Below are 26,419 nucleotides of genomic sequence, written 5' to 3' on the forward strand. Positions count from 1 at the left end.
GAGCTGTGATACCAGCTGGGCTGCAGCGTCTGTGAGCAGTAGGACTGGGAATGAGCTCTAGGTATGAAGGGCTGTGCAAGAAAGGTTACAGGAGTCCCAGGCATGGTATAAACCCTGAGGGTGAAGCAAGGAGGAAAGAATAGCATCTTCTTTATGGGTCTTCTGCAGTCCACCATTAAAAAAAATAATACCTGCCTGTTGTCAGAGGCAAAGCACAGAAATCAAGAGGTAAAAGCAGAGCAAATTCAAGAGGTACCAACAAAATGAAGCAGTTCAGGTTTAGCATTAGTATTGTTAAATAAGCATGTGGAAGTACCTGCAGCAAAGAAATTTAGCACTGGTATCAAAAGAAGGAAAAAAGGATTGAAACAGAGGAATGTGAACTAATTGCTACCAATGCTTAAAAAGTTACAAGCTGGAAAAATGTACCTATAAAGTTTTGAGGGGATGGTTATTAATGACAAAATATTCTAATTGACTTGGGACAGAATTCACTCTGAAAGCAAAAAATTAAATGTGTGATGCATGATTGGTGCATTAACACCAGTGTTTTTTCTTAGAGTGGAGAAAAAGAGAAGTTAAAAAAAGTAAGTAAAAAACACTTATCATGGTAAAGTATACACATTATTGTAATAATTTAAAATCAAAATATAAAGTCCTTCTGTTACAGAGATATGATGGAACCAGCTGAAGCAATTATGATGGAGAATTGGTGAGCAACTGTTTAAAAACATAAGGTAATAAATTGTATATAAATATGTGAAGATGCAGTTTATTAGATCCTTAATATCATTGAAAGCTCTATGGATGTATATGTTTTCAACATTGTTTAACTGAGATAACTATTCATAACAATCTTTGCTGTTTTGTCTTCCATAGGTAGCACAGAAGAATAAGTACCAATTCCAAATTATAGATATTATGAATTGTATGATGCTTAGTGCTTGCTTTCTTGCTTTTATTTTGCTTTATAATCATACATGCATAAATGTGTGGAAAAATATGATTTCCTTTTTTTAGAACAGTTGCTATTACTGAAGCTCAAGTAAAAGAAAAGAATTGACAAACTGTGGTGACAAGGAAAACTTGATCAAATTTAAAGGGGTCACCATCTCCAAATAAGAGAAATCTGGTTTCCCTTGATGAGTATGGACATACTTCCTGTTATTTGTAATAGTGATCCTGACTGATAGAGCACCTGTATATGTGAAACAGGAAACACATAGCTGAAAGACATAAGTATTTTTAAATACTATGAGATGCAAAGATGAACAAATAAAGTGTAGAAAATTTTAGTACGGTGAGTTGTATTTCAAAAATAGATACATTAGTGTAGCTTTGCACCATTTTTAGTTTAATTTAGAGCACCTATGGATAAATTGATGGTGCTGGGATAGGTAGAAAGCTGAAGGTCCCCAGTGATGGGGATATTAAATCACTGCATACATGGATGATACATGCAGTGTGCTGATGAAAAATTTTATATTGTTATGGAGGAGATGAGGAGGTGACTTTAGACACTGACAGCAGGAGGTTTCCTGAGATGAGAACTGCACAGTGGCCATGTCAAGCAGCCCAGCAAGTGGAGTGCTCCCAGCTGCTTCTCTGCAGGGACACCAGCGAGCAAGAAGCACTTAAATGTGCAAATTGCTTACAAAAAGATAATCAGTTTAGAACTGGGTCTAGCCAGAGGTGAATATGAAATATACCCTTTGGTTTTCAGTGGGAATGTAATCACTTATATGGGATCCAGCTGTGTTTGTGTGTATCTCCAGAATCCAGAAATCATCTCTGCATGTCTAAGTTATCTGGTAATTCATGACTGTGTAATGTGATTTTAATTTAAATGTATGATTGTAATGACATAATATTTTTTGAAGTGACACTAAAATTGCTAGAAATTTGTAAATTGTGTTCTGAACAAAGAAACTTTTGAACTGTGTACATTTGGGCTGGGTTTTGATCAATTGTTGCAGATTCCAGAATCTACCTGCAATTTTTGTAGTCTCACAGGCACCAAAGCAAGGTTTGCAGTGTGTCACAAAAATGACCAAATTGCTCTTACCACAATAGCAATGAAAGATGCTGGCCATCATACTTGGTGTAAATCCTTCCTTGTTGTCTCTCCCATCACCTACTGATATTTTTAACTAGGGTATCAAGTCTAGAAGGGCAATCCTGGGAATTGCAAGAATTCAGTTAATTGTGGAAGCTATCAAACTGGCTATAAAATGTTACAAAAGCCAAATACCAGCCATGCAACAAAGTCAAGAGCTACAGGCCACCTCCGACCCACACGAGGCAAGACCAGGTAGGAAAGAGCAAATGCCTCCAAGAAGATCAGCTGCTCGGTCCTGGTGAGGAGCCTTGAGCCACAGGAGGGTTTGCGATGTCCTTGCTGGACTCGTGTGTGACAGCTCATGCCCATGGGGTGGCAGATGGGGTTTGTTTGCCTATAGCCCATGAAACACAGCCTGACCACTGCCAGAAACAGGCCACAGGTCATTTACTAACACTGCAAAACCTGAGAGAGAGAGGTCTGTGAACCTTGCTTTGGTTGGGACGTGCAGGGACCCAGCAACCCCGGCACTATGAGCTACTCCTCCACGGGCAGTGGCTGCATCAACAGAGGAACTGACCTTGGGGCAGGCAAACATCACTCACAGCAGCCAGGAGGGCCAGGAGCAGCTCTGCAAGGTGTGCACAGCTCTGCCTGGGTCAGTGCAATGTACCCAGCTCTGAGGACTGAGGACTACTGCAAGAGGAGCCTTAAAGATGGGGTAGAAGCAGCCCCAGGTGGACTCCAGCAGAGGAGGAGGCAGAATCACCATGACCATCCTCCCACCATTGTCGCTGTGCTGCTGGAGCAAAGGACTTGTTGGGCCCGTGACACCTGCAGCCCTCCCCCTTTTCCTGGGGGACAGACAGCACCTCTGAATTTGGTATCCTGGAAAGCTGCAGCAGCCAAAGTGTTCTTATGTGTTAGTTTTGACCCTTTCTCTCTAATACTCTAGGTAATACTGTTTACCATTTTTAGCATCATTGTAATTGACAAATACTCTCTGAGTGCATTGGTAAAACTTTTAAGTAGACTAACAATAAATTAAATGTCTTCTCATACTAGCTGTGTTTCTCTAACCAACATAAATTACAATAGTAGTGGTGAAGCAACATTGGCTTCCATGAGGGAAGTATTTTCTAAGCCAAAATAATGATGGAGAGAAAGATGAGCATCCAAAGGTAACCTCAGAGAACTGGGTCTATTTAAGTGTCACACTTCATTGTCTTTCTAGGCTACACCATCAAGCCTAGGCCTTCTTGGCCTTTCTCTGCAGTGCCGCCACTTGCTCAACAAAGATTAAATGATGATCTCTCTGCTCACAGTGCAGGTAATTCAGTGAAATGCCCCATTTCCAAAGCACAGCCTCACAGATACTGAAAACCAGTGTGCACAACCAGTGTGCTTCTCTGACACTAGCAGCCTGTGTACAGAGCATCATATTGCAGGCGTTTTAGGATGTGTACAATGTTGCTCAAACCCAGAGCAAGCTGCTGGCTCCTCCATCTCACCAGGGAATAACTGGAGTACAAATCTGGGCCAGGTCAGGAGAGCAGCCACTGATTTACAAAAGCTACGCAGAGAAACAGGTTCTGCTGCTGTGAGAGCTGTTTGCAGGGTGGATAGAAGGTTTACACTCCCTTGGAGGTGCTGCGTGAAAGACAAACAGTGGGGTACAAATTGTACACGTGTCACACACACAGGGCTGCCAGACCACTCATGGCCAGTCTGGATTCTTTCTTCAGCACAGGAACTGGTTTATCACAGAGGTGACACAGTGATTACTGCTTCAGGAGGCAGGGTGCACATACAGTCAGGGAGCTACTTACAGCCTAGCATTTGTACTTCCACAGTCCTCCAGAAGTTCCCCATGGCAGTCAGCAGCGCAGGGACACTGCCTGTGAAATGGAAACACAGAGCTGCTGGCAATGATGGAGTATTTATCCCTCAGGAGGATGGGTGACATAGACTTCATGCTGTGAGACACAGCTGCTGCACCACATATCTGACACTCATCTGCATAAATACTTTTAAACAGAATTCCTGACTCCCCACTGTGAGCCAGCTTGTCCCTGATGTTGCCACCAGCCCTCAGGAAAGTCACCCCGGAGCATTGCATGGTGCAGCCAGTACAGCACTGAGAGCCACAACCTACCAGCCATGCCCCCAGACTGTTCCTATCAGGCTACTAGTCAGATTCTTGCCTGCCAAGAAGGGGATTTGAAAGGATTTGCTTTACCTTGGCATTGACTTTTACACATCTTCTCATTCAGAGTCCACCACACAATTTTCCTGAGCTCTGCATCAGTGGAGTTTCATCACAGGTTAATGTCCCAGGGGTGATGAAGAGGTGACCCACCAGCCAAGACTATGTACACTCCTTATGGAAACAAGAGAACATACTTTGGGGAAAAGGGAGCAAGGAGATTTTAATTTTAAAAATTGCAAAAAACAAGAAGAAATTTCGTTCTCACAAGACTATCTCCAAGCAGTCCTGTACTATGACAAGGAACCACAAACTGGCAAGGTCAATATTTACAAAAACATCTAGCCTGAGAACAGCAAAATCTTTTTTTTCAGAGCAAGCAGGTAACCATACATCCCACTTGTATCTGTGCTCAGTGCACCCCTGCAAACCTGTCCCTAGATTGCCAAAGTCAAGCACTGGAGCAGCAGCACCTGGTTCATGTGGCCTGGTTCAGTGTGAGCACTGAGCCCAGAGCCTGGCAGTCACACCTGTGTTCTGGAACCACAGTGATTCCCCATCCTCCCTCAAGGCTGCACATAAACCTCTCCTCCTTCTTCAGGGCCCTGTGCATCTCTCAGACAGTGATCTCCAACCAACGCTGCAGAGCCTTAATTTCTTTTTAAGGCTTTAAAATTCCTCCTAATTACAGCAGTCATCAATTTGTTTAATAATCTAAATTCCTCTGTGTGCTGGGCTGCCTTCCTGGCCTCAGGACTTGGCTCTCTGACACATCTTAAAAACACCCCTGCACACCTGACCCTTCAAGCATTAACTCTCTTCCTGTCTTCTCGCACATTATTTTAGGTGGCCTTTGACTATATAATCTAAAGTCATATTGCCTAAATTTCAAATCAATATCCAAGCATTTGTGAAAAGAATGGTACAATTAAAGCATTTTCTGTTAGGTCTGAAATGTAAACCATTTCAGTACCTTCTGCCTAGTAACAGTGAACCACAATATTGTCCCTTAGATTTGACATATAAATAATTTCAGTACATTATGCCTAATTGCAATGAACTGGTGAAAGTGTCTAGATAGGCAAAAGGAAAAAAGATTATTTACACGCAATGGTAATTCTTCTTTTCTTTGGCAAAAGCTATAGAGAAAAATATTTTGCATAAGCCTCAGCTTTTCCTTTTGTTTTGTTGTTCTTTCCTTTTTGATGTCTGAATAAAAAGGGAGTAAGGAAAGTTTACATTCATAGAAATAAATGCTGCAAGATTCACAGAACAGTGTTCTGTGTTGATTATTCCTCAGCATCTCCCAGACCTATTAAAGCACTAAAAGATATTCAAGGGAAAACATTGCAGTAATGTTTTTCTTTAATAAAAATCAGTTTAGCTATCCAAACAAGTGTGATGTGTCCAAGGGCAGGCTACCATAATACAGGCAGTCCTCAAACTGGCCTGTTTTGTTTGTCACATTGCAAAGTTATTCCAAAATATTCCCTGGTACATCTCAGCCCTTTCAGATATCTCAAATTGCTCTCATAGAGAAGCAAGTTTGTCCTTCTAGGACATATGTTTGCATTTTTACAGGTAAAATATCAACTTGTTATTGAGCTCTCGCATTTCCAGTCTCCAGATAGATGCATTCCTAGAACAAGGAGGACTGCAGGGAGGATAGAATTTAGCATAACACAGGACAAAGACAAAATAGGAACTGGTACACATCTGGAAAAACCCTCAGGTATGGCTCCTTCAGCTTCCTAGTCCCTACAGAAGTAAGGAATGGAGTAACTCCCCAGCTGCAGGTAATTCCTGGCAGGGGCATTATTATTACTAAGAATTTTAGCAATGAGAGTCTCAACACTGGTTCCACTTGCTAGGTCACCATCCAACATGTCCCAAAAACTCATTAGTCTGGCTGAAAAAGAGTACCATCAATACAAGCAGGGAAACTTGAAGCACTTGTTTGTTCTTCCTTTCTCCCCATTCCCTAATCTGGTAATCCTCTTTTCCTCACCCTATTTTAGGCTATTTTTTGTAACTCCTTCAATGTCCTTCAATTTTGGTAGAAAAGTCTACTTTTAGCCCACACCACAGATGTTTCAAAGGCAGTGACTGACTCAAGTAAGTCTTGTGATGGAAATCATGCTGTATCTTTACGTTGCCATGGCTTCTTTAGTTGACAAAATAGTACTTTTGATAGACAACTTCTACATCTTTCACAGCCCTCTTATTTCACACAGGGTGATAGTAACTTGAAAGACAGAATTGACCTTGTAAGGAAAAGGGGGTTTAGGGGAAAACTGGTGGCAGCAGTGGATATAGGCCCGAGGCCTCTTAATTCCCAGGGCTGTACCACCTGCCATCCTTCTGAATCCACTTGATGCAGGTAGGATTTTTCAGCAACAAAATGTAGCCCCGTGCTGGTAAGTGCTGATTCACTCAGGCAATCTGTGAGGCTGTCCTGGATTCAGTGAAGCTTGACCGATATGTTTTCCTGTGCTCCTCAGCAGACTTGCTGGTGGGCAACACAGAGCATCTCACTCTCCCCACAGTGCAATGCTTATGGTCTGCAAAGAACAGGGAATATGCTCACCTGGGAGAGACCCACAAGGACCACGAGTCCACCTCCAGACCCAGCACAGGACTCCCCAAGAATCGCATGCCTGAGAGTGGTGTTCAAATGTTTCTTCAACTCTGGCAGGCTTGGTGCTGGATATCAGAGCATACCCATACTTCAGTTCAGTACCTCTGCATCTACAGTGAAGGCATCAGCCACCAGCTATTAACTCCTGCTTGTTCCTCATCTCCTCCTTGGGAAAGGGGGAAGGGGATCTAGGGAGGCATCAGTGTTTGATACTGCAGTGCAGCCCTCTGCAGAGCAGGAGGAAATGTCTAAATCAGCTCCTGTCAGATGTAGGCGTTAAGCCACGTTCACCCTCTGTGCAGGCTGTACATCCCAACTTCTCCAGCCAGAAGCTGGCTCCTGATCTTCCTCTATTCTCTCCCATAAAATACATTATAAAGGAAAGGGGCAGAAATAAACAGAGAGAAAGAGAGATGCCATGAAAAAGAAAAATCAATCAAAACATACCAGCTACTGCTTCCCTCTGCATTTGCATCTCAGCCTCATTATGTCACCTCAACAATAGGAATTCTCATGGACTATTTTAAGGTGGCAGCTGCCTTGGAAAGCTCCAAGTCTGACATTCTCTGTGTGGAATTCTGGGGAAATAAAGTTGCTTCAGATTTTCTATAAATACTTCAACCAATATGAGAATAACAATGTCTATCCCAAAGCTTGATGTTGCAATAAACAGTGCTGAAACACAGCTTTGGGAAGAACCTGAGCCAAGTTTTATTTCAGAAGGAACATGCAAACTTGGGATCTGACCTGAGAACTTGAAGTGACACAGATGTGTTTCATCCCAAAGATTATAGTCAAATGTGTCATATATCCTCCAAGTCAGTAACAAACAGTGTTTCCCTTTCAAATCCCATTGATGTCTAGTTCAGCCAGAGCAGATGAGCTGGAATCATAAATCACTTTAATCACAAATTGCAACAGCAGCCTCCTTGGGAAGGTTGACTGAAGTTATTCTATGAGGACAAATCCAAGTGTCTTTGTTAGCAGCTTTGACCTATCAGGAAAATAAAATGAGAATTATCTGGGCTTTTAAGGCCCAGGTACACTTCTCAGAGAAAGGCTCTCCCCTGTGGACAGGGGGTCCCAACTCTCTCAGCTCAATGTTAGGCAGAGGAGATCTGGTAAAGGCCAAGAAAGCAGGCAGGACCATATGCCCAGGCCACAGTAAGTGGAAGTCGAGCCCACACTTCTTTTGCTCCCAGGTAATAAATAATTTGCAGGCTGCCAAGTTCTGCTTCAGGTTTCACTCCCCAACATTCCTAGATGTTGAAACTCCCACAGTCTCTCTTGTGCTGTCAGAAAATAGCTCTTCATTAAAACAAAGGGTTGCTAAGGTATGGCATGTGGTATATCCCCAGCCATTAATATTTCTGAAATATTTCTTGATTATTAGAATGTACACATCTCACTGCAGAGCTGATGACAGGGGAAGGGACATGCAGATGCCGCAGGAGGTGAGCTGGCACTGAGCTGGATTCATACCATACCATGAGGGTCAGCTCCCAGATGCTTTTGGAAGGGAATGGAACAGCATTTTTTTTAACAGCAGAAATCTTTAAAACAGTGCTGATGTGTGGAACACTTATGCTTTGCAGAGAAGCTGAATTTATCCACACACACATGAAGCAAGGCATGTAGTAGACATCTGACAGTTGTTTGCATTCCTTTCTGAGGCCTGGTCAAAAGAAATAGCAGAGAAGCACAAAATACCCCTCTGTAAAAAGGTATATTGAAAGGAGTATGCAAGGCAATCCACTGTCTATGGACACACACTGCAGTGCCCAGCTGCAGCATTCTCTTTTGTTTCCTGGGCTGAGGGAGGGAAATAATGGTATCTCTATTCAGGGGTCCCTGTCACTGCTCACTTCACCTCTGTGGAAATTAATTTTGTCACCTCCATCACACCCCACCAGCTGCAGCCAGGGCAGCTTGGGATTTCATTAAAGGTGAGCTGGAGATGGTTACCAGATACAATCAAAGCAGCCTAGTCAGAAGTACTGCATTCCTTGACGGAGCCATGGAAAGGACCCTGCATTAATCTTGAAGACTTCCAGGATCAGTTTCAAAACAGAAAGATGGAATGTCTGTAGGAGACCCTTGTTTGAGTCTCCGGCACTTTTCGCACCAATCCTACCTAGGAAAAAAAGAGTCAATAATAGCTCTGAACCCTACTTGATCTAACAAGAAACAATATGGATTTGGTAACATAGAATGAGTAGCCAAAGCCAAGAAAATAAAGTGTGTCATGGGTTTGGTGAAGGTCAGAGTGGGTGGCAAAATGGTGAGAAAAAGGTCTTGAAGAAAAAGGATGGTAGTTTGAAAGGATGTCACAATAAGAAGTGTTCAGCTTGTGATGAACAGATTGAGACAAAAGGCAGAAGCAAAGGCAGGAAGAAATTAAGATGGCAGACCACCAAATCTGTTCATCTAAGAGGCCTTAAAAGGAATCCTTCTGAAAGGAGACCGAAAAATCACACAATTTTATTGCTTTTTAATTCAGCACCAGTCTAAACATTATCATAATGCACAACTGAATTAATATTTGGAATTGTACTCCCTAAAAACTGAAATAAATGATTTAGTGTTTTTAACCCTATCTGATGCAGACAGGAAAATTTACAACAGCAAAGTCACTCATCACTAAAGAACACTTGCAGGTGTAAAGAAAGTATTCTTTAGGGAAGATGTGCTTAGAAGTATGTTTCAGGAGACTGGTAATCTCAGCACATATGCACAAGATCAAGTGGAACCAAAATCCACCAGGTACTAGAATTTAATTTCTATTCTATATAATTCCTCTCTATAGATATATACATATTCATATACACAGAAGAATATATGTATATATATTTCTGGTCATACCAAACCTGCAGGGAATTAGTAACTCCACTGAACTAAGGTGATGTGAAGATATAAAAAAAAAAGTGCAAAGGAGAGAAGAACCATGTCCAGAGTCTTTCAAACACCAATTATTTGGCAGCTAATCAGTGCCTGAAAAAGGCACTGAACTAAGGCCCTTCTAAGGCAATACTGTGAACAATTTCACAATGTTAAAAGATGAACAAAAGTATACGCCTCTGACAGATTTCACAAAACTGGCCATTGAAGACAAGAAAAACCAGATGTATGTATGACTCCTGAAAGGACATTTCAAAGCATAGTAAATGAAGAAAAAATGTAGTTTTCCATTCCCTTGTCCAAACTGATGCACTTGTTGGCAGCTGGGTGCTTTTTTCTGTTGAGCTGAAGCATCTGTGCAAAAAACGACTCCTGAATGAAGGCTGCTTGGCACTTGCCAGCACGCAGCTTTTTTCAGCTGGCTATGATTTTGCCCACAAAGCATTACACAGTTGAAGTTTTCCCTGCTGGAAGTCTGTGTCAGGATAGGTTATTACATTCTAAAACAGTTCCTCTAGAAACAGGCATTTCTGAAAACCAGGCTCAGGGTTTTACATTATTTACATGATTCTGCCCTTTTAAAACAATCGTCCAATTACTTTGTTAAAAAGTTGTGACACAACACTCGGAGCTGGGCTTTGAAATTCGGTAGGGCTGTCACTCCAGAAGTCACCTTTTGCCGTTAGCTGTGTGTCTGCAGAGGGGTGTGCAGTGTCCATCTCAGCTCCTTGGCCGCCCCACGCAGACCTGTCTCTGCTGAGCATCAGAGCCAGCGGGGCAGGAGCAGAGAGCAGCGGGGGCACTCCGCGTGTGTGCGTGCTCTGCACGGCCCGCCGGCAGCACCAGGGCAGGGATGAACCCCTGATCAGTGTGCTGGCAGGGCTGTGTGCGCTGCGGGCATGGCAGCCCGGGGAATCAGCCCGGCACAGCCCCTCCTGTCCCCGGCTCGCCGCGCCACCAGCAGCGCTGTCACCGCCGGCAGCGAGAGCGGAGCCGGCACCAGAACCGCAGCCTGCGGGGACGAACAGGGTCAGCGGCTGAAAACCCCGCAGGGATGCGAGCAGCAGGGCAGGAAGGACAGAGCGGAGCCAGTGGCAGTGTGGGGAGGTGACGAGCGGCGAAAGCACAGACTGCAGGAGGAACAAAGCACATTGGGGTGCAGAGAACAGGGAGAGAAGGGATCAAAAAGGAGGAGACAGGTACAGGAGCCAAAGATGAGCATCACCTTCCCCAAGGCACTTGGAGCCGATATCTAAGCATCAACACTGCCGGCAAGTAACAGCAAATCCTCTGGCAGAGCATCTTTATCTGCCTTTGCTTTCCCCTCACTCCCTGTGGCAAGCCTCCCCCACCTTCTCCTTCAGCCTTCTGACATAAAAATACCAGTGCTGCTGAAGTGAGTCTTACGGGGGGAATGGTTTTGTGTCTGCTTTTAGGAATAACACTAGAAATTTACATCCTAAATTTGCACTGGACTGCGTGTAAGAAGCTGCTGTTTTTTTGTGCCTCTGGTTTGTTTTTGAAGGCAGCCAAAGCTTCCAGAAGCCCTGAGCTTACCTGCAGCTGACAGAGCAAATGAAGCAGAGTGAGACAGAAAGCTGCCTCCCCTGCTCCTCCCTTTCTTAGGAATGTGGCACATGAATCGTGGTGCTGCCCTCTCCTTGACAGGGAGTATGCATGGAACAGGAACCTTCCCAAGCTCACGAACCTGGAAGCAAGAGTCAGGCAGCCTGGACAGAAAATATGTAATTTTCAACTTCGGGTTTCTTCCTGTAAAGTCCTACATGGAGCAGGAAATTCACCAACTCCACATACCAGAAGGGAAAAAATACAAACCCCAACCAAAACAAAAACACACAACTGCCTCAACCAAACCAGAACTAGCATACAAACTAAAAATAAAATTCTCTGTCCCATACTGAAACTTTACATCAAATCTGAAGCCTTAATCTGCCATCTGCTCAGCTTTCTTTTCACTGAAAAGCTTCCTCCAGCTACTGGTTAAGCAGCAGTCAGCCCTGGAGCTTAAGTAGTGATGATTACTGCACCAAAGGATGGTCCCAGTTCAAGTCATGAAGAAGCCAGCAATTACAAATACTTAATCTCATTTTTAGTTTTTCCACTTAAATGCACATCAGAAAGTTAATTTTCAAATTGCCTTTGGAAACAAAAGTAATAAAAAGTCCACCAGTCCAGAGTTAGGAGTGGTGGGATGGAGGCTGTAGCTACAAGTTCAATGCATACCATATAAAAGGGTGATGATCCTTGCTCTTGTAGATCACATGCCACTTTCATCCCCAAGCTGCACATATGTAGGGACAGGATAACCATGTACTACCCAATCCGTTGGAAAGCTGGCATTTTTCAAGTGTTCTACTTCCGTGACCTAAATCGTATCTCTCTGATGTACTTTTGGCTACAATAAGAAATCCTGCTAAGGAACTCCATCCCAAGAATGCACTCTCATTGAGTACATCTCTAAGCTAATCCCTCCTCAGCAGGGAGACAATGGAATAGACAATCCATAGATCCCTCTGAGCTGCAACAACTAATCCATTGTACTGGTATAGTACAGGGATAGTACAGGATAGTAGAAAAGACCATATAATATTGCCAAAAGCAGGCACTTCCCCAAGTCCTTAAGATGCATTAATTCTACACAAAAGGTGCAACAATCACTACAGACAAAATCAAAGACAATAAAAATGGGTAGGATGGGGGAAAAGATCTGCTGGCCAAATACCAAAAGGAGTAAGAATAACACTGTGGCCCACAGCCAAACCCAGAGTGCCACATAAGGCAACTTTTTTTGACACAGCCACAAGACATGTATGTAATTTCAAAAGTTCTTCTAACATCCCTGGAGAGCACAAGTAAAATGCTTTTACACTTCACAAACACACCATCCAATCTTTTTCTCTTCCCAAAGCTCTGTTTTGCTGAAACAGTAGCAAGGAAGTATTTCAGTTTCGAGTACACCCACAGGATGAGATCACAGCATGGGTGACATGAACTCTAATCCAGCCCATGTCATGAAAATGTCACAGCACCACTGCTGGCCCAATCTGCAGCCTACGAGCACAAATTCTGAGGCCTCCAGGAATGCAAGATGCACTATGTTGTGCATTGCACTTTCCTTGATCCCTTCTTTCTTTACCTCAGGCCCCACCAGATGCCAGGCAAAAGATCACTGCAGTGGCACATTTTCCTGTGCAAGCCCTCATCTGAGAATCCCTGGCTACTGCACTACTACTAAATTGCAGCTAACACCAAATAGCAATGTCTCCTCCGTCTCCAGATGTGCTGCAAGCAATAGCCTTGTTCCCCACAGATAAGTTATCTGTGTTCACACACCAAATGTCTCAAGGAGGAGCAGCCAAAATATAGGAGGCTAAACTCTCCCAGAGTCATCAAAAGTGATACAGAAAGGAACGGCATGTAAGTTAAAACAACCAGCCCAAGTCTACTGTTTTAAAGATGCATAGAATTTGCTTAAGCCTCATGGGATTTTGAAGAATTCACTTCATGTGTGTTTTTCAAATCAAAGGCTTTGTGAAAAGTAATTTTTAGCATCTCACACCAACATTCTACCAAAATGGTCTTAATGTAAATTAGAATAAGAGTCCCAGTCTCCATCACACCAACAGAATGATTCTTTCATCTCAGATCTTCAGCTTTAGAAGTTGACCAGCTGCTGGCAGGTTTCTGCCTAACATTTGAACACAAAGGAAAAAGTCACAGGAGTCTGGATACATAATACCCAATTCATTAATTCCCAAGCCATTTCAGAAGCCAAAACCTCAAGTTTCTTGAAGAAGGTGGATTTTTGCTTAGCTTGCTGTCTTTTCAAAGTCATGGAAAGACATTTGGCACCCAGAATTCCATAAAACGAGACATTTCTTGTTTTCTCTTTAACAGGAGTAAATTGAAGGCTTTTAAGTGTCAAAGTGGTATGCGTGAAGCTCTACTTGGCACCTTCCAAAATCAACAGAACTCTTTTACCACCAATACAGAAAGGGATGCTCATCAACAGCTTGTCACTGTGCTGCAGAAACTTAACACAAGGAATGAAAGATGGGTTAGGCGATTTTGGCTGACAGACTCCGTGACAATAACTCTAAAAGAACAGCAAAGATCAGTTCAGGACAAAACATACTTTATTGTACTGTAATGTCAGAGGTACAAGAAAAGTACTGCAGAGAACCATGCTAATGGTGCTTCCAGGGTCTGTGAAGGACAGAAGTACAAGATAATGGGGTACTACTGTACTCAGTGCAAAAACTGATTAATTTGAGGCACAAGTACACTATTGTTTAAGCAGCTTGATTCAAGCACAGCTCTGGTATGTGATCTACTCTGTTTTCTTTCTATGTGACATTTCTAGAACAAAGCTACCTTTACATGAAAGAGGCAGTAGATTCAAGTCAGGGGTGTCCAACTTGCCACTTGGCAACCAAAAAAAAAATTAAGAAAAATACTCTGCATAGTCACCCTCCACATCTTGGTTTCAGATATGGAGCTGTGGCTAGAGAAGAAAAGTTACTCTGAAAGGTCAGAACCCAGACCCATTTAGCTGGGTGGGGTTCTCCCCTTTTCCTGCGTCTGTGGGTAACTTAATTCACGTTGACCACAATTTATCCAATAAGGAAAAAAACCAGAACCAACTCATATCTTGGATAAGAAATAATACATATCTAACATTCAAATAAATTTCAGCCCTTGAGATCCTAGCTTATGGCTTAAGACACAATGAAATTTTTTGGGCACCCTTGAGTTAAGTTAATGAAGAGCATTTTTGCTAAAAAAGGCAAGCAAGATCACTGTTTTAAACAGAGCTGACCTCTACAAGAACAAAGCAGGAATCCAAGTCACTAGTTACTGCTAGGCTGACATGTACTGCTGCCCAGAAAGATAAAAACATAACATCACAATGAAAACGTTCAACAAAGTTGAAAGATAAAGGTTTCAACACCAGAAGCAGCATTTGAAAACAAGCTGTTTAAGTTAATCTTTTCAAGAGATGCAGATTGCATAACTCTACGCATGAACAAACATGCTGGCAATCTTCTCCTTTTACACAACAGCTGTGTTTAACATAGGAGGTTCTGGGTTTAAAGAAAGCCACTTGAAGAATTAAGATTTGCAATTCCCTGTCTAACTTAATGAGATTAGTAGAGAAACGAAAAAAAATTACTACTGAAATAGTAGTTTCTCAGTGGATCCCTATCATTACAAACACAGCTGGATTTGTAAGCAATGCAGGACTAAACAGACAGCTATTACTTTATATTATTACTATGCTCATAAGTTACATCTGTTAAAGTTAAAAAAAGCCAAGCAATTTCACCCTATTTCAAGGATAGTTTCCAATCAACACCAGTTTACATGGTGAATGGGACTTCACGAATAAACAAGGAATGGTGACATCTTTGGGTCAAGAATGACAAGAAATAATGGGCTCTGTGCTACCAATCAACCTCAACAAGAATATGGCACATGGGCCAGCCCAAGCTGTACCAACACTGAACCTTTAGCACTCAGCACAAATTCGGATCTCTTCACTTTAGCTACCAAACCAGGTGAAAAGGCTGGGTCAAAAAACCCAAAAAACCAAAAACCTAACTAAAAACTTAAGCCAAAAGTTGGAATATACTTTTAAAAAAACATCATAGTTTTAAAATAATTTGATGCTGCCATCAGTTTGTGCAAACTAAAAAGGAAAAACCTCACTGAATTTCTCTCCAACAAAAGACAAATCTTGCAATTATTTTCCTTTTAGCCCACTGTACCTTAAGATACAATCTCAGAAAATCTAACAGATGTAAATGAAAGAGAGAAGTTACAGCATCTGCACAACATTCTTTCTACAAACAGCTGCTGGAGGGAAAGTAAAATATAAAAGGAATAAAGAAAGTAAAGTTCCATCTGAAATATTCTCACAATCTCTCCCATTTTGTAGTCCATGAATCCGACTCTGATGCTAAGGTGACAGTGTATGTAAGCAGATTTTTTTGTTGATTTTATTACATTGGAGTTTCAATTGAAGAGAACCTGAGAAGAGACTAGAGCCTCTTCAGGAATTGTCGGATGGAACGTGCTCCTCGAAGCCTTCGCTCTCCCGGACCAAGGCTCTTTCCAGGATAACGCGGCCTTCCTTGTAGCGCTGGCTGTCTTCAGTGGCAAACTCATAGATCCAGCCCAGTTTGCTGTTGCAGTTCTTGCAGCTCACGTCCCGCACCATGTGGCGGCCGGTGAGCATGACCCGATCCTGAACTTCACTGTACTGCAGATTGACCACCTGGGACAAACACACAGCGCACAGGGAACACAGAGGATTAGTCTGCCAAGGGGAAACCTGCTAAAGCACTAGTGGCTTAGAAGGGAAGAGCCCGTGGCACCGCACACAAACTGAAAATGCAGTGTAAAAAATCTCCTTCCTGAGAGGGTAACACATTTAAAGATGTGCTTCACAACGATGTAAAACCCTACATTTTAAATGAGAGACATGGATTACTATCACAAAATATGCTGTGTTCAACTCTGGGCGAGACTCTCCCAGTGAACAGCTTGTAAATTTGTATTAATCCAGTTGTAATGTATGCAAACCCATTTCTAGCAGCTGATGTAATCACCAAGTCCCAGAACTCAGAAACAAAATATTAAAAGAGATACTTCCTTAAAAATCTTGTGGTGCTTTTGAAATAATTACCTAAGAAAAAGCCAGGGTCAGTGGCTGAGAACGTAGACACAAAACATGCACCTTTTTGTGTGCTATATCAGCATTTTAAATATACTTTTAACTTCTTTTGCAGCATCACCACAAAATCGGGATGTTTACTTCATTGAAAAACTGCTGATATGCAGATTCTAAAAGATGGGACAATACTACTTTCTCAGCTTTGCACCTGACCAGTTCAAATGTACAGCTTCTGACTGCAGAAATGCAAAAACTCAAAGTGTACTTAAACCCCGCTATTTAACATTAAAACAATTTGAACTCCAGGATCCAGAGTTTATTGGATGAGGAAGAAATCTCTCACTACTGATAAGATTTGGGAGAAGTCCCAGAGCAAAACATAGTTAAGACACTACTGATGTCTCAATCAACTCTGCCCATGGCCAAACGGCTTGTAAGAAAAAGCAAAACTAAAATACACCAAGCATTATATGACCAGGAACTCTACAAGAAAGCAAAGGACAATTATAATTTTTTTCAATTAATCTAATGGACAAGTCTTTATGCAAGGTTAATAAATAATCCTACAGTTCACTAAAAAATTATAACTTCTGTATTTTGATCTATTGAATCGGATCAATTGAAAACTCTTAAATGAAACCAGAGTATTATTGCCTGTAAAAAAGATTGTGATAGACTGGCAACTTAAGTTGCCAGACTACGATTAAATTAAATGCGTTTCAGAAATTAAACAAAATATTATCTAGACTTTTTTTTAACTGCATAAAAGGGAAAAAACCTTTGGAACCCTTTGACAGACACCAGATACTCTCAGAGTGAATTTGAGGTACATATTACAGAAGTCTCTGAAGTTAAAACTCCATACATTTTGGCCTGGTGCCTCTATATACCCAGTTTTCTTTATAGTCTTTCAGTATTTCAGACAAAAATAATTCAGCTAAGTTTCCCATCAACAGTAAATGTCAAATTTGACTTCAAAGACAAAAATTTTTAAAAAAATTAAAACAGTAATTACACAACACTTTAGCAAAGAAGTTTTTTTGATCTTATGACAGATTCATATCCCACAAACTAATTTTTCAAAAGTAAATAGCAGTTCTTCCAGCTTACCAACCTTGTTAAAAAGAAAGGCTCTTCCTGTGGCCCCTGTGAAGCGAGTGGAGATGAGCTCGGAGCGGTTGGTCAGGATTGTGTCGCAGTTTGCACAGGAGAACAGGCGAGTGCCACCAATATGATCCAAAAAAATTCTTCCCATTTTTAGAACTTATGGAAGTTTATACTCAATACCTGAAAGCAAAAAAACACATCATATTAAAAAAGCATTAGAGCAAAAAAATTGAAACTCCGAACATCCCATATATGTGGCAGAGTATTCTTCAAACCAATTCAGCTAATGATGGCTCAAAGTTGTTCCTCTGTTGGTGAATTGCTGAACTTACAGTCTGCCTCTCATCAAGACAAGTTATTTCCCAAAGTGACCATTTTACCAATAAGATGACTTAAATACAAACTAATTACATTAAATGGGAAAAACACAAACTGAAACCTTTAAAATACAGTTCAGGCTTTTGCAGACCCCCTACTAGCCCCTGCAGTTCCTAAACTCAGAAACTGACACTTCCTTTAACACAATACTGAAATTCTATTTCAGTACATTCCCAACAACTCACTCATCTTAGTCAGCACTAAGAAATGAAACACTGAGAATTACACTGAGTCACCAAGACAATTATAGCTTAATTTTCCCAAGTCACCCCCACTTTTTATAATACATATTTATTATGTCATTTCCCCATTGCACAATTTATGACACATGATCACACAACACCACCACTCAGAATGTTGGTATAGCACCCTCGTTGCTGTATTTGACTTGACACTTCTTTATTTCATATACACACCAACACAGGAAAGGTTTGGATGCTATTTCACATAATAAACAATACACCCAGTCTTTACACCAGACAGTTTTACATACAAATGTTTAAAGTTGTCTAATCCAAATACAAAATACTGTGCCATTTATCCAAGGTATTTCCAAAGCCTCATGACTAAAATACCTCAGCAACTCCAATGAGAAAAAAAAACAGTTTAAAAACTTTACAGCAGATGACTTGCACTGCCTGATAAATCAGCCTCTTCACTGCTTAGGAGAATTAAAATGTCTCACCAACTTCACACTAACTAACATAAATTACTCAAAGTTAACTAGTGAGTAGGCACAGAACGTATAGCCAGCAACTTAAATCACAAAGGATAATATAACATGACAAAGGAATTGAATTATGATGTTATTTCCCTTTCAACTGCAGAAGTTTTAAGACTAAACTTCTATAGTTAAACAAGTTAAATGTACCTCCATTTATGCTTCAGTTGTGGAATCAGAAAAGTGCATTGTCTCTGCTTTTGTCACGCAGAGCAATGGAAAGTAAATCTGAAACACTGCAATATTAGAATTGTGTGGGTTTTACTTTTCAGAGCAGGAGACTGTGCCGTTCATAGAGACGTCAACCAAATTTCGTGCTCATCTAATTGAATACTCTAAGTCAAACACTGTTAAGAAGCACAAATACCTAATTTAAACTCATTTCAAGTTTTAGGGGATCAGTTTCTTAAAGCCTACTCTTGACATGCACAAAACAAAAGGACTAAAACTTGCACCTACAAACACGGAGCTTAACACACCATTTTTACATCTAAAAATCAGAAATCACTGACATAATGATTTTTTTTCCAATTGCTTTATTTCACACTTTGTTTTCTTACAATGTGAGGAAACAAAAAAGGTTCCTAATATTGAACAGAAATATTTTAGCTCAGGTTCCTTACATTCAGATTTTTCAAATCACTATTAATCTTCTGCATCCCATCTGAAGGATACATAAAAATTAAAAGCAATGTCACGACTCTTCCTTTTAAAGGTGATATAATACCCATTTTTCTTTTTCAAAGGATAAATAAAACAGGTCTGAGTGTTAGAGGTGCGATTCCACTCAAAATACAGACAGCATTTTCACTTAAGATTTCTCTGAGCTTTATACCTTTCTAATATGCCTTTATCTTTCCCAGCAACCAAAGGAAAAAAAAAAAAAAAAGAATAGTGACAGAATGAAGGAAAATCAAGAGACAATAAGTGTGAATAAACAAGTACCAGTAAAAGTCTCCAGCCAGAAGAAACCACAAATACAAGCAACTAAGGCAATGGTAAAATATATGCCCATAAGGCACTTGGCCTAGGCCCATGTGGCATTCTTCCTAATTTTGGATAATGTTATATTTGTGCTGATTGTATTGTGGATTCAAAACCATTAACTGATTGTAAGTTACAGTAAATGTGGAATCAGCATCCAAAGGGGTATTTATTTCAGAGTAAACACAATGCCCACCCTGTCAGTACTTTTAGAAGGTAACATAAATCCAAACCCGCCCCTATCTCACCAAGAGCAACACAAACACAGAGCTTGTTGTCCAGAACAGATCCTTTACACAGACTGACCCTGCACAGCCTGACATTTTGAAAAATGCACCTAAACGCTTCAAATGCAAGTGCATCACCTGCCTAAAATCATAATTCATGTCAGTGCCCTCAGAAAAGCAGTAGTCCAGAGACGTTAACAATGGAAATTAAATACTTCAGAAGGGAGCACAATTCTAGTGCAATTCTAACATGCAAGTTAGAAGTCACAGCAACATTCAAATGTATTTCTTCTGGATACGGCATTACGGCATGGACTGAAGTCTTGAGTCCCAAAGATCTCAAAAGTTAAAATAAATGAATAAATAAATATATTCAAAGACGTAAAGCTGAAAAATCTACCTACTAATACAAGGCCTAAAATCCTCACATATTTATGTCACCTTAAAGAGCTGAAAGTAACCTAAAGTTACAGCAGAATCTAATAAACCAACCGGTACCAGAACACATTTTTCAGAACACAGTGCATAAGGCAATCTATATTCTTGAAATAATACACATTCAAAAAATTTAGAAAATTAAATTATACAGTCAGCACTGTAACAGTCAAAACAATGTAGATTTTTTGTACATTTTCTTAAGAAACTACTAAAATACTGTAAGGTTACCAGTGTCTAACTTTTTCAAAGTAACCTCTACACTTAACTACCACCTGGTAGACTTCAGTCAACATACATAGCAGGCTACAGCTACCTCTGACCTCAGGTTTGATTGTTGAATTTAATGAATTTGTGAGGGCCCAGCTGAAGCACTATAAAACTACTCACTTTACATTAGTCTTTATGTTACTGCTCACAGCAGTATAAAGTAGGGAAAAATTACAAAACGACTGCTAACAATGCAGACTTAAAATGCCACACTTTATAATGGATTTTCTAAAATACCTAACATGGAAATTCTGCTTTTTTTCCTCTCCTGTAAAATAGAGAAACTGATTTCAATTTGGAATCATTTCACGGTTTCTGCTTCCTTTTTCTTCCCCCAAGCTAAAAACATAGCATTCACTTATAAGACCCAGCAGAAGGTACTTGCTATGGATAAAGACTCTTCTCTCCTTATGTAAGGATGCTGAATCCTGTAGGGTATACTTAGTGCACACAGGAAAAAAACAGAAGCACAACAGAACAAGGGGAAAGCAATTTTCCGTTGCTCTCAGGCTCCTGTCCCTTACAAACAGAAGTGTTGTGTACAAAGTCAGCCAAGTTAACTCTGCAGGCTTTTTTCCCTATAGTTTCACTACCAATGGGAAAGGTGCGGGCGTCCATTTGTGTTCACACATGCATAAATGATCTGAAAAAGCCACTTATAGGCTTTTGATAGGCAGTGGGAGGGCTCTCTCAAATGAGGAGAAGCCAAAGAATTGTGAAACACAAAAGCATTTCTAAAGCTTAAGATCTTCCAAACAGGGGAAGGAAAATATAATAAGTGCACTTGGCCATTCATCCACTACTCGCACTAGAAAACACAAAAAATAACTTCCACTGGTCCAGAGAACCAGTCAGGTTCCCTAATGCTACTTACAGCTCCAGAAAGTGACACTACCCCACAAATTCCTTCATGCTACCAGCAGTATTTTCAGAAGTAGTGGACCAGGATCTTGGTTATTCATAAAACTAAATGCTGAGGAAAAAACAGATGTTTTTTTGGCCTATGATTTCACTTTTAAAATCAGCTAAGCATTCTTTCCTGGGTATGTATCAGTGAAGAAGTTCTAGTGCTCTTGCTTTCATGCAAATTACCAAACACAAGTGATTAGATTAATTGAATGGCTGCAATGTAAGAAAGGTAGATTTATTTACTTTCCTTAATTGGATATTAAATATCTATTGCTTGTCCAATCTCCCCAGGTCCAAGAGAGGAGTACTTCATGAACTGAGAGATGATGACACTTCCATTACTCAGTAACCAGGCCACCTTCCTGAGAGGACCTTTAGGAGAGCAATCAATGACAGCTCATATTACCTAGCAGGTCAGGCTTGCTGACACTGCATGATTTTGACAGTACATTATTCTGACAGCATAAACCTTGATACCACTTCACAATCTCTGTGAAAGGCTTCCTCCCTGCATGCTTCTCCCAGTGAGTACACGGACAGACACAAAACACAGGCACTGAGTGCTATAATATGTATGCCCAGAGCAGTAGCTCCCAAACTCCCCAAACACATTCAGTGTTGATTTCAGCAATACTGAGCAACAACCATATCAAAGGACTGATATTCAATAGGTTAAATACCACCTGAAGCACCACTTGGTTGGATTTGTATTACCTTATCTGCCTACCTGCACCATCAATAAAGAATGAAAAAGTAACACAAAGAATTATTTATTAACATCTTTAAAACTAACAGTCAGTGTTTTCTTGTCCTGGAATGCATCTCTTGAAGACACAGGACCGTCAACACTTGGGAGAGCCAGCAAGCACTTTCTCTATACACACTGGACTTGGATATTTCACAGGAGGAGCCTCAGCGTTGCTTCAGCACCATCTACTGCGTTCACATCTACAACAGAGAACAGCTGCTAGTTAAAGGACAAAGAACTTTGACCGCCTCTCTTGCACTATTTTACCAACTAAAAACATTTTCCTTTGTGAGCAAATAAGCATTCTCTACCCTCTGAGAAAGGGTCTAAGCACACCGAAACATTCTCAAGATGTACTTACCATAAAACCAGGCTGAAACTTCATCATGGCACCTCAGGAACTGGGCTTCAGCTTCCTCTTCCTATCTCAGGGATGGACAAAAGAGAAGAGAGAATTCTTAGCACACCTGCACAAGACAAAATGTTAAAGAATCATAAAGGAAAAAATAAAAAAATACAACTTAGTCCTTACCTTCCCAGGTTTCCCTGCTCACAGGTGGGGGCACATCCAAAAATACACACGTGCTCAGTCTCTTAGGAGGTCGGAGATCCAAACTCCACCATCAACTTCTGTGACTGTCCGAGTAAACAAGGCCTGGCCTCTGCCTACATGCAGAATTGAAACCACCACATGTAGGCAAATGTGGAGAGAAACTGAACTGGACCAGCATACTGTGATCTTTAGAACCATCTAACTATTGTAGCAAACTGTGAAGGGAACTTAATACAGTCCAATGAGAGAAGAGGCTTTGGCAAAGCCCAGATGCAGGGCACAGTGCCCACCAACAACAAGCTGCCTTGCAGGATGAAAACACCCTTGTGCAAGTTGCAGCAGTGTAATTTTGTATTGCAGGTTGCAGTAGATCATTTCCTATTGCAAGCTGCAATTTTTCCTGGGTAAGGCAAGAACTGGGACACTGCCATTTAAATTTGTTTATGTCATATTGGTGCACTCAAACACTAATCTAGCATACTTTGTTTCACATTTACAGAGAACAGAGGCACACAGATGGGTGCTTGTTTCTCATACAGCCCTCCTATCTCAGCATCTCCCACAGAGTAACTTAAACACTCACAATGCTCCTGCTAGATAACATATAAAAGTATTAGTTTACAAATGGTATCAGACTCGGATTAATTTTCTTTTTCACCACTACACAGAATCCAAAACCAGCTAGAACTGCTTCCCTGCTTCCTTTTCCCTTCATTTTCTTCCTTTCCCCTTCCTAATTACTCCACTGTTTTTAAGAAAGCTGTATTTCCTTATTTTGTAATACATTTAATCTTATACTACTTAAGCAGTTGAGACAACTTTTGTCTATGAATCCATTCTGCAACTTTCAGAAAGCTAAACTACACATTTTCTGTTTTCATTAAGTGCTGAAATGATACAAAACTTCATCCAAAGACATCACTGATTTCATGAGTCATTAAAAATGAAATCCCATAAACAGCCTTTTAAGAAATGGTGTAAAGACAACCATCATCCAAACCAGCGACATCCAGCTGGCAGAAAGGGTGCTAATACACTAAGTGCACATCACCAAGAGATTTTTCTATTAACTAGAAAGGTCCTAAAGGTAGGTAAAGGCTCCAAAGTTAGAGATCACCTTGCTAACAAAAATCCACTGTGTACAGGCATTTCGTCTTCACATTTAACAAGTAATTTTTAATTTAAATCTTGCTTAAGGGAATTACGTATTTCAGTGAGAGCTGAGCAACCAAGATTGCAACAGAGGTCAAATGTTGGTAAACAAACATGAACCAATGACCTGACTTGGACAACATCCCTTCAAGCCTGTGATGATTACTATGTTAAATTCAGATATATAAATATGTGTTCAGCGCTCAGTGTGTAACAAATAACAAATACAGGCTGTTCTTGTCATCTTCTCTGCTGGGCTTTGAGATGCAGTTTCATTTGTCCTTACACACTTGGCAGCCACATTTGAAACTCACTCGTCATTATTAAAATCTATATACAAACAGTAAGTCCTGCATCTCTAAGTAATTCTGTAACTATGGAAGTGAAAGTAGCAGATGACAGAGGCCTCCACACAGTATTTTTAAAGACTACTTTAGAAGAAGTGAGCAGCACTTAAAAACTGACAGTTTTGTTTGTCACACACGCGATTTGAATTCAGCCATCCAGAAAGAGGCTCAATATAAAAATACATATAGGATTTTATATACAGCAGTTACATACGGTCACGTGAGGGAATATTTACAACTGGAGAGCAAGTTCCCTTCCTTTCAGTCATAAACATTAGTTAAGATAATGGTTCATCCAGAGCCATTAGTTGCTGACATCAAGAGCTGTTCTGTGATACCACTTTAGAAAGAGCCCTGCCCTGTTTCGCTCTCATAAGACCATGTGTACTTGCTTTGTTATTCCCTCAATCTAACCCTAAACCCGTGTTTATTGTTTAAAGAAACCAAGGACAAATAATTTATTAAATTCTATGGCCATATCAGTCCACAGCAGGGCCTTTATTATTAAATAAACACGCTGGATTAATTTAATCTACATCTGCTTGCATAGTACAGCTGAGGGCTGTGCAGAGAGCAACAAATGAAGCAGACAGAAGACGGTCTTCACATTCATTTTTGCTTTGACTTAGAACCTTTCCCAAAGCGCAAAAGCGCCGGCAGAGTATTTCAGCTCCCTGGGAATCCATACTTCCGCGGGGAAAACCCCAGCCTAAGCGCTAGCAGGCAAACGAGCCAGCCGCGAGCACGTCCACAAAGCACACAGGCACCACGGCCGGGCCGGTGACAGCTCCCGCGGGAGGCGCCGGTGCGGCGGGGGCGCGGGGCCGCTCCGCCGGCCGGCGCTCAGCAAGCGGCACCTCCGCCCGCGGAGAAGGGCGATGTGTCAGGCGACGCCGCCACCCCCAGCGCCACGGGGCAGGGCGGCCCAACCCCCGCGGAACCTCCGCAGCGGGAACCGCGGGCGGCGCTGCGGGGGCGCCGGTGCCGAGCCCGGTGTCGGTGCCGAGCCCGGCGCCGGTGCCGCGCACACACAAAGCCGCGCGCGCGCGGGGGCGGGGCCCGGCCCGGCCCGGCCCGCGCGCCGTCACGGGGGCGCGCGCAGCCAACCGGGGCCGGCCCGGCTCGTCCCGTGCCCCCGCCCCCCCGCCGCCGGGCGCTGCCGGGAGCGCAGGAGCCCTGACAACAAACAGCAGGAAACAGCTGACGGGGAGGCAACGCCGCCGCCTCCGCCGCACCGAGGGGCCGTGCCCGGGGCCCACCGCCGACCCCCGTCCCCGAGCCGCCCCCGCTCCCGGGCACGGCCCCGCGCCCACCCGCCCGGGGCTCCGCACAAGAACCGGCCCGAAAAGTTGCCCGGTGCCGGGCCGGGGGAGGAAGTTGTGTCGGCGGCGACGGGGAGGGGGTGCTCGGTGCCGGCCCCCGCCGGGAAGGCTGGGCGGCGCTGGGAGACGCTGACGGAGAAGGGGACGCGGTGGGGGAAGGCCGGTGCTTCGCGGCGGCGCCGGTAACGCACCGGGTCAGGCAGGGCCGACCGCTGCCCCCCTCCGCGCCCGTCGCCGGAGCGGAGCGGCTCGCCCGGGGCTCCGCCGCGGCCCGACAGACAGCGCCGCGGCGCGGCGGCCGCCACCTCCCTCCCCTGCCGCCCCGGGCTCCCCGGGTAGCGCGGGGCGAGCGCGGCCCCCGCCCGGTTACCTGGCTGCGGGAGCGGCGCTGGCGGCGGCTCCGTGCCCGGTGTCGGCCCCGGCGCTCCGGCTCGGCCGCGCGGCTCCGCCCCGCCGCGGCCCCGCCCCGCCGGTCAATCAGGCGGCGAGGCCCCGCCCCGCCCCCGCGCTGCCGCCGAGGCTCCGCCCCGCCCCGGGTCGCCTCACGGCCGCGCCCGGCGGGGCACGCCGGGGCACGGAATCGCGGAATCGCGGAAGGGCAGAATTGTAGAGTTGCAGAATGACAGAATCATCGAGGTGGGAAGAGACTTTTAATGTCATCTAGTCTGATCGCCCACCTGGCACTACCACGGTAACCCCTAAATCGCTACACTACACCACCCAGCGCCATGTCCAGAAGCCTCCTGAACACCTTCAGGGATAGTGACC

At 42.8% G+C, this 26,419-nt stretch overlaps 1 protein-coding gene across 1 annotated transcript; it reads right to left on the reverse strand.

Moving 5' to 3' along the window:
• Positions 1–13,936: 13,936 nt before the first annotated feature.
• On the reverse strand, positions 13,937–26,111 carry YPEL5 (yippee like 5). Its single transcript, XM_021534870.2, has 3 exons — positions 26,022–26,111; positions 17,613–17,785; positions 13,937–16,099 (listed from the first exon to the last, which is right to left on the reverse strand). Exons 2-3 carry the CDS (start codon positions 17,751–17,753, stop codon positions 15,875–15,877), a joined length of 366 nt encoding a protein of 121 aa, XP_021390545.1. The 5' UTR covers positions 17,754–17,785; positions 26,022–26,111; the 3' UTR covers positions 13,937–15,874.
• Positions 26,112–26,419: the final 308 nt, after the last annotated feature.

The sequence above is a fragment of the Lonchura striata genome, chromosome 3 (genome assembly GCF_046129695.1).
Source record: "Lonchura striata isolate bLonStr1 chromosome 3, bLonStr1.mat, whole genome shotgun sequence".
Lineage (NCBI taxonomy): Eukaryota > Metazoa > Chordata > Aves > Passeriformes > Estrildidae > Lonchura > Lonchura striata.